A 9746-nucleotide genomic window follows, 5' to 3' on the forward strand; every position below is an offset into this window, starting at 1 on the left:
CTTTTCTTTTGTTTCAAACACCTTTACTACACTTGTAATTTTTGCATAGAGTTGTACTTTTACTATCTCTTCATCATCTTCTTTTTTTCTTTGTTTATTTGTATTTTCAGTTATAGAGTTGTAACTTTATTTAATCAATCATATATTTTCAGTATATATTTGTAATATTCTGCATAGAGTTGTAATATTCTTACATTTTCCATTGAGGCAAAACTATTTTTCCTAACACCTAAATCTATATAGACTATCGAGCCAGTGTTGAGCCTATCGAGCTAAGAAAAATTTGTCTACATAAATAACCATCGAGCTACAATCAAGTCTAATATCAAACCATTATCGAACCTATTGATCCCTTGTAATCTAATACCACAGATCCATCGAGCCTACTATCGAACCATTATCGAACGTATCGAGCCCTTTTTATCTAATACAACAGATCCATCGAGCTTCTATCGATCCACCATGGAACCGTTCAAACTACCCTATCGAGCCTACTATTGAACCATAATCGAGCCTATCGAGCTAGTTTCATATATTGCCATAGATCAATCAAGCTTCTATCAAACCTTCATCGAACCTATCGAGCTACTGGTTCAAACCCAGAAAAAACCACAGAAAAACGCAGACCTAAGAACTACCATACCCATTCCACACCACCAGATTCAAAGGGATCAAAACAACAATAATGCGAATATGGGTTCAAGAAGTTACCTTAATGAGAATATGGGTTCGATTGACGGGTTCGACGCTGTGGGTTTAGAGCTTCGTTGCCGATGCTGGTTCGATAGGTTCGACGAGTTTGGGTGGCCGACTTCGGAGAAGAGAAAGAGAGAGGGTGAGATCGATTCTGGGTTTTGTTTTTTGAGGTTTGCTTCGGTTTGGGTTTGGGTTTAGGGGAGGAAGGGATTGTAGCAACAGAGAGATAGAGAGAGTGTGAGAGTTTGTTGGGGGGGGGGGGGGAATATGGGTGGGAAAAAATGAGGGGGTATTTTTGGTACTTGGTGAAAGTTTAGCACTAATTTGAAAAATTAATTAGTGCTGGTATTATTTAGTCATTATACACAATATTATGCATAAATAATGAAATTTCCCTTTCAAATTCAGTTTAGAAATAATGATTATTTTTTTTTAATTTAGTTTTTCTAATTTGCATTTATGTTTTAGTTTAATTCATTTTTTAAATTTGTGAATTATTTTTAATTTCAACACTTTTTTAATTAATTAAATTGTTTTAAATAAATAAATAAGTATTTAACATATTACCCAATAAAGTATGCCACGTGTGTACTGGCATTTAACAGATCTAGTTGAAAATTAACAGTCAAAAGTACTCATTTGAAACATAAGAAAAAGTAACTTATGAGGTTTTCTTACTAAACTTTTTGATTGAGAGCATACTTGCAACAAACCTAAAAGATTGGGCTTATGCCGCAAATAATCAAAAAAGAAAAACAATTTATTGACACAACAAAGACATTTGTACTAGCCTCTTTTAGGATAGGTAAACGACATCGTTTTATCTTGTCCAAAATCGAATTTCTTTCCTTTATCCAAAATCGAATTCATTATCCCTTCCATTTCGAGTCTCGAAGCTCAGAGTTGGCAACCATGGCTTCTCTCCGCCTTCTTTGCTCCCCTACTGCTACTACGACATGTTTTCTCATAGAACGACAACTCCTTCTCACACCTCTTTCCTTCCCCGTCAACACTCAATCCCATTCCTATTCCCATATCTCTGTTTCTTGCTTTATTCCTTGTAGGTTTCCTCTTTCCCATACTACCAACTCTCTTAAACTTCCAGTTACGACCAACAGAGTCAATAACGATTTCCTTCTCCATTTCTCTTCCACTTCCCAAGAGAAATCTCTCGAGTCTTCTCCGTTAAGTGGTGTCAGTGAAAGTGAAGAGCTTGAGACGAAGGAAGTTCATAAAGACAAATTGTATGCCGAGAATGTGCCTTTGGATTACACTTCCCAAGATGTTCGTGCTCTTTTTCAGAAGTACGGGACTGTTGTAGACGTAACGGTGAGGTTTTCAATTGTTCTTGAGTATGAATTGTTATGTTTTCCTTGAAATTATTGTCTTTATTGAGTATGAATTTTTATGTTTTCTTTGAAGGGTTTGTTATTTTTTGAGTTTCTGATATGGATTCGTTTCGTGCTGGTTTGTTGTGGTGGCTTAGCTTCCTAAGAATCCCAAAAACAGGGGCATAGCATTTGTTACAATGGCTTCACCAGAGGAGGCTCTTGCCGCTCTTAATAATCTCCAATCGCGTGTAAGCATATTTCTTGTTTGATCCTCTCGATTACTATGTGTCATAGGAAACTAAACAACTATCCGGAATTTTCCATAAGTGTATAAAAATGTTAGCTTGATTTTTTTTTCTTATTTGGGTCATTTTGCAAAAGATAGCAAATCTTGGGCACTTGACAAAAGTAATCACTTTCTTTCTCGTAAGTGGACCTAATAGTATTTATTATCTACATAGCCATGTTCTTCTTTACTAATATAAGTTTTTGCTTTCTTTAATTTTATATAATTATATGAACTAAATAGCTAACAAACTTGATTCGTGCATACCTTTCTGTATGTGTTTTTCTCTGAATGTACTGAAAAAAATGGTTCCTTGTACTGTAATTTAGTGTGTAAATTCTAGTCCAGTACTCTACCAAATTCTTTCACAAAACACTTGGGCTGAAAGCTAATACAAAATCTTGCTTGAATCAAATATAAAATGTTACACACTTTAAATTACTATGATGAAATCAATAACTCTATTTTACCATCTTTATATGACTGTTCTTCATTTTATCAGCAAGTTAATAGAGGACTTGTAACATTTGATTTCTCTTTTCTGTGTCATGTTCTCTGCTAAAAGAAATACAAATTATATAGGAAGTGGAGGGTGGAGTTTTAAAAATTGCCTATTGCAGAAAGAGGCGAGAAGTGACATTCAATTTGTTTGTTGGGAATTTGTCATTTGAAGCTACAGATAAAGATCTCAAAGAGTTCTTTAACGATGAGGGTCATAGTGTAGTTTCCACTGAAGTTATATTCCGCGAAACTATCCAAAAGTCCTTGGTATATGGATACGTGTCCTTCAAATCAAAGAAAGAAGCTGAGGCAGCTCTAATTTCTGTTCAAGGAAAGGTAATTCAGCTTTGTTTATGTTGTTTATGTAATTTGGTTTTGCTACCTTAGTGACTATCTAAAACAAGTGATTCTAACTATGATATTCAAGATTCAATTCAACAAGTGAAAGTAAAAGAACACAAGATGATTATTACAATGTTTACTATTTTTCAATGGACCTAGTCCAAAAAAATGTAATTCCACTATCAAGATTAATTTGTTCATACAATTTACAAATCCAAAATCAAGAAATCAAACTAAACACAATTACACTTGTATAGCCGACTTTATATTACCAAGCTTGAGCATCTCACTCAAGAACAAGCTTCTAAATCCCTGTAGAAGTCTTTAACCAAATTCTCTTTGGTTTCACCTTCAAGATCCCCTTGAGGTATAATCTGGTATCCCAATAGAAAATCTTCAATCCCCTTGAGGGAGTGGCTGTATTTGTGATCGTAATTTTTCTGGGTCTGGTCTCTTCCCTAGCTTTGTTTTTTATTTTTTCCCCTTTGTTACCACGGTATTCCTCCGCCAAAGGTGAGGGTTCTCAATGTTATTGAGAGGAGGTCTCTTTTGACCTCTTGACCTCTGTCTCTTTTTTAAAAAAAAAATAGAAAATCTTCAATCCAAAGACGAATCTGAAATCCCTTCAGATATAACCAGGATAAGCCCCCTTATCCTTAAAGCAGAAACCCCACATGAACGATCTTCAATCCAAGCTCTGATTTTCAACCTAAAATACAGAGCAAAACAAAGACAAGAAAATGAAGAAAAGATAGAAAAAACTTTCTGTATGAAAGAGTTGGTTTGCATTAGGGCTCAGCAGACTTTTATACTTTAGAAAAGATTCAAAACTAGCCTAACAACACAGTACATGACGAATAAAACAAACTAACAGAAAACAGTTTAAATGAGCTGAAAAACAACACTAATAACAATTTAGACACCTCTGAAAACTTCCCGAACGAAACACCAAATCATAAACACAAGGTATAGAAAAACATAGCACCTACAGTTTATTTAATCTCATTATTTGTGAACATAAGCATGGATCCATTATGATAAGCCATAAAGACATTTTTAAAATGGAGATTCTCTGATATTTTTTTTTTTAGGTGTTTATGGGAAGACCGATTCGAATAGAACGCAGTAAATATTTTATTAGAAACAGACAACAAGCCACAGAGAGTGCAGATTCTGAAGTTACTTCCCCGGAGTTGATCACTAGTGTAGAAGAAGCATAAATTGCTGATTAAGTATAGATGTGAGATTTTGGTCAATAGTGACATCAGGTAATCTTTTGCTTATGATATATTTTATTTTATTTTTGCTCCGTTATTAGTTTATTGTGAGTCTTACTTATAAGTGGTTCTAATCTAAGGCTGATCTCACTCTACATCACTGCATGTAGTATGCCAATATTTTCATTAAATCTGATCTAGTTCTATTGCCAATGACACTTTATTAATTTGATTCCGCTATTCAGTCCTCTAATTTCACTGGTCTTATCAGACTTGAGTATTTACTGCTTGTGTTGAACAGTAAATTGCTTTTTAAGTTGGAACCTCTCTTTTCTTTTAGTATGCTCACTAAAAACCATATCTACAAGAAAGCTTGCAGATTCAGTTACAGGCTTATGTTGGTTTTAGTGATCCAAAAGAATCTTCTAATGGGCATGGCTTGTAAAATGTTGAGAGAAAATGTTAGTAACTATACCTTATTTTTCAGTTTTCTTTCTTTTTTATATTATGTACTGTATCCTACATATATTAAAAGGCCAATATTTGTCACTGTTGAGCCATACCATCTACCAAAACGGGGTGTTTATGCTTCTTTTTTCCCCCCTCTTTTTCTTTTCGATGCATTTCTTATTATGCTCACCCAAAACCTAATTCCTTCCCAACCCACGGACTATACTCTCTTCCTCACCCAAACAAAAACTTTTGCAGGTCTCTTTTCGTTTCTTTTCTCTCCCACTTTACTCCATTTTTTCTAAGAAATGTCATTTTAACACTCAAATAGAGAAAACCTTTATCTCTTTGGTGTCGTCCCATGCACCATTTTAATCTCAATAGAGCCAATCTTTGGTAAGGCTATCATAATTTTATTTTTTAATATCTTATGTTAAGTAAAATGTGTTTGGTTCTTCAGAAAATGGAATGATTTAAATTAATGGCAATCATTAAAAAAAGGAAATTTTTATGTGTTTAGATTCATTTTTGCCATTCATTCGTACCTTCTTGCTGCTCTTTAACTGGGTTTCAATAGTTTGATTGGAAGGAGAAGCTTGAAGAGGGCTGAGTTTGTTGCAGGCGAGAAGTTAGGTCAAGGGTGTTTATTCTGGTGCTGCTATTGTTCCTAAAAATTTGAATCTTGAAGAGTAGAGAGGAAAAGCCAAAACAAAAAAGTTTGATAGCAGGTTCAAGGAAAAAGTCGCTGTTTAAAATGGTAACCTTTATATAGTTAATTTCAATCATAAAATGTTTTTTCAGAGCTTAGCAAAAGCTTCTTTTAGTTCCCATTTTGGGTTTATTATAGTTATCATTTAAATATCATTATTGCCAGTTAATGTTCATTTCCCTGTGTATGCATTCTTTCAATTTTACTGTAAGTTAGTGTTGATCATCCTATCTTGCTTTTGCTTTGTTGGCCTTTTGAAGTTAACATGCTGTATGTTCTTACATTGAAACCTTGAATGTGTACAAGTTGTATATGATTCACTATTGGCTAGCTCTGATTATGATTGGATTCAAATCTGGGTTCCGAGATGGTGTCTAATTAATTAACTTTTAACACTATTAATAGTTAAATACTGTGTCCCAAAATGATGTCTAACTAATTACACTTATAATTAGTACTTTTTTAACCAAGAGTAATCAATAGCTATTAATATGGAACGATACAATGCATCAATTTCCTGAGTTATTTTTAAAAAAAAATTTACATAGCTAAAATGAGACTTTATTCCATTCTCACTCTTTTATATCTCTTATACTATACTAGGTTGAAGTAATGTGCAATGCACATTTGCTTAATTTTAAAATTGTAAACATGTCTATTCAAACATATTTTTTTTAATTATCATATAAATTTTAAATAAATAAAAAAATATCATAAAAATAAATAAAATATGTTTAATATAATGATGACATAAATGTATTAAAAAAATTAAGACAAAATATTGTTTATAATTTTAATAAAAATTTATTCATTTTTTAAAATGTATATATATATATAATAGAATAAATTATAGTTCTATAATGTATATAAATATTTATATCAATAATCTCTCTATATATATGACATTTAAATATAACATTGACATATATATATTTATGACTATATGATATATGTATACAAATTACAATAATATTTAAAATGAAATTAATAATAGAAATAAAATAAGAATAGAAAAAGTCAGTGTAGATTATTATACATGCATCAATTATTTTAATTTATTCATTCATTCATTTTTGTTTAAGTTTGTGTTTGTTTTAGTTTTTGAATTTGAAAGTGACAACAAGAGATTATATATTATATATTATATATTTTATATAATATTAATATTATACGTGAATTTTAAAGTTAAGTTTGTTGCTAGTTGATAATAGATTATATTATATTATATTTTTAATATGATATTATTTTAATACGGGACGTTTAAATATAAGTTTAATTAAATTTTATTTAAGTTATAAAACGTATGATTTTATTATTTTTAAATAATTATTATTGTAAAATATCTAAAAAATATCATATTTTGATTTGTTTAATTATTTAATTTTATTTAAGTTTAAGTGAATATCTCAAAGATATCATATTTTAATTTTTTTAATTATTTATTTATTAAATTTTATTTAAGTTTAAGTCATGTTTACAATCTACCGTTAAATATAAGAATATTCCGTTAAATTTAACGGAAAAAAATAAAAAAATTGTTAAAACTAAGAATTTTCGTTATCTACACACTTAAGAGATATAAAAAAATGTGTAAATAACAGAAATTCTCGGTTTGTTTTGTTAACTTTAATAAATTATTCTAAATATTTAAGAAAATATACCTTTAAAACTAATAAAAAATAAATATTTATTAATTATATTATTATAAATTCAAATATTATAAAATATCATTATTATAATAATATTTAATATAAGACTACATATAATAATTATATCAATATAAATTTAAATTTAATTGTTATAAAATATCATTATTATAATAAAATATAATACATGACTTGATATTTAATAATTATATTAATATAAATTTAAATGTTATAAAATATTATTATGATAATAATAATATATAATTCTAATTTCTTACTAATTATATTAATATGAATTCAAATATTATAATAATATTTAATACCAGACATTTAATACTTATATTAATATATATTTAAATATTATAAAATATTATTATAATAATACATAATCTTAATTTATATTAAAAAATTATCATTTATATTTAAAAATATTATTATATTATATATATATTTAAAAAAAATCATAAACAATATTTTAATTTAATTTTTCATCTAATATGTTTATATCATTATTTTATATATAATATTATTTATTTATTTAAATTTTATATGATAATGATACAAATATATTAAAAATAATTAATAAATTCTATAAATAAAATTACGTAATTGGAATCGCATTGTCTGGATGTAGTATATATATATATATCATATATTCTTATTTCTATCTCCTAAATATTATTTTAAAAATAAAATTCAAAAGAATTTCCAAAACGACACAATCGAAGACTTCAACGCCACTCCAGCCAATAAATGAGCGGGAGGTTGGCCTTTCTTTAAACATGACCAAAGCCTTTGAAATCTGTCTTTGACTATTCTCATTACATCGGAAAGAATGGTTCCATATGTACAGAAAGAATAAGCCTTACTATGCAATAAAGAAATGATACGAAGGCATTCTGACTCTAGCTGAAAACTCTAAAAGCCAAAATGATATGCTAAACGCACCCCAAGCAAAAGGGCTTTAGCTTCAACATGACAGGCAGAAAGCGGAAGCTTGAACCATTTCATAGTTGCGCCTATAACCTTGCCAGTGCTATTCCTGCCAATCGCACTCAAACCAATGCCACTATTCTCAGACTTCAAAGCTACACTTACATTAATTTTAATACACCCTTCAACAAGATTCCTCCATTTAGAGAAGCTCTTCATTACTTAATGACAGCCAGCTGATAGCTCTATAATGTTTAACCAATCTAAGTGCTAAGAAGTAGGTGTAGGCTTTCCGAAAAGCAATCTATTCCTCGCATTCCACAACTCCCAAGACACCATCACAAAGTGCACAAAATTATCTTTAGAAAGTCGCTTTGATATAATTTGGAACCAATCCATCGGATCCCCACCATTAAGATGCTTAATCTTCTTATAATAGCTACAACCTTTCCAATAATGTTTAACAGACATACATTTCCGCAGACTATGACAAATAGTCTCCGGACAAGCACCACATTTAAAGCAAAATGGGTCAATATCTATACCTCTATTACCCAAATTCAACTTTACAAGTAGCCAATTATGACAAGTGCGCCAAACAAACATCTTGATTTTGGGAAGGATATTAAGACTCCAAAGAAACTTCCTCCACCAACTCTGAATCCAACTATTGTCTGAAGTTCCTGCCAAATCTTTTCTTTGCATAGCTAATATATACCCCTGTTTGACACTATACATCCCATCCTCAGCAAACATCTACCTAAACACATCAATATTATCCATTCATCCAACTGGCAGAGAAAGGATCCATTGAACGTCAAAAAGCATGTCCAAAAAATCCTTGTTCCAATCCCCATTAGTGAATCTAAGGTCTGCCACCTTAACTTTACAGGAACACAAGGATCATTATAAAAACCACAACCTATTTTACCAAAAAGCCAATTATTCGTCATTACACCAATAGATTCACTTGAGCCAATCTTCCACATACACCCTTCTTCCGATAACTTATTCCCCCAAGCCAAACTTCTCTAGATAAATGAAGATCGAGAACCAGTTAAAGCATGGAGAAAATCTATTGATGGAAAATAGAGTGACTTGAGAACCTTACTAACCAATAACTCTGGTTGTTGAATAGTGCACCAACCTTTCTTAGCCAAAAAAGCTTGATTAAAGGCAGCTAGATCCCAAAATCCCAGTCCACCCAGAGCTTTCGAACACACACAACCTCTCCCATTTTTCCCAATGCCTTTTGACTGTTTCATCCTTTCTTCCCCACCAAAACTAGGCCATCATCCTCTCTATATCTTTTAAAATATTCTTCGAAAGTTGGAAACAATTCATTGTGTAACTAGGAATGGCTTGAACCACCACTTTAAGAAGAATAGTTTTCCAGTGTTAGAAAAAGCATTCGCTCTCGAAATTTAGCCCAAACTCTATCTTTGATGTATTGGAAGAGATTTTATTTCCTTCTTCAAGAACAAAAGGGGAGACCTAAATATATCTTATCACAATCAACAAGCTTAACCACAAAAATGCCTTGCAATATTTCAGATATGGAAAAAAATTATCCTTTGCCCAGAAACTTCTCATAACTAGTGAGAATATCCTTGATAACCTCACATTCCTCTTTAG

At 30.8% G+C, this 9746-nt stretch overlaps 2 protein-coding genes across 2 annotated transcripts; one reads left to right on the forward strand and one right to left on the reverse strand.

Annotated features, from left to right (window-relative positions):
• The first annotated feature begins 1555 nt into the window (after positions 1-1555).
• Positions 1556-5895, forward strand: LOC133834614 (small ribosomal subunit protein cS22-like). The gene is made up of 5 exons (XM_062264281.1): positions 1556-2025; positions 2183-2275; positions 2896-3150; positions 4248-4424; positions 5401-5895. The coding sequence occupies exons 1-4, from the start codon at positions 1609-1611 to the stop codon at positions 4374-4376; spliced, it is 894 nt and encodes a 297-aa protein (XP_062120265.1). The 5' UTR covers positions 1556-1608; the 3' UTR covers positions 4377-4424; positions 5401-5895.
• Positions 5896-8381: 2486 nt separating this feature from the next.
• On the reverse strand, positions 8382-9376 carry LOC133778951 (uncharacterized). The gene is made up of 3 exons (XM_062218962.1): positions 9227-9376; positions 9002-9142; positions 8382-8867 (listed from the first exon to the last, which is right to left on the reverse strand). Exons 1-3 carry the CDS (start codon positions 9374-9376, stop codon positions 8382-8384), a joined length of 777 nt encoding a protein of 258 aa, XP_062074946.1.
• Positions 9377-9746: the final 370 nt, after the last annotated feature.

The sequence above is a fragment of the Humulus lupulus genome, chromosome 5, assembly GCF_963169125.1.
Source record: "Humulus lupulus chromosome 5, drHumLupu1.1, whole genome shotgun sequence".
Lineage (NCBI taxonomy): Eukaryota > Viridiplantae > Streptophyta > Magnoliopsida > Rosales > Cannabaceae > Humulus > Humulus lupulus.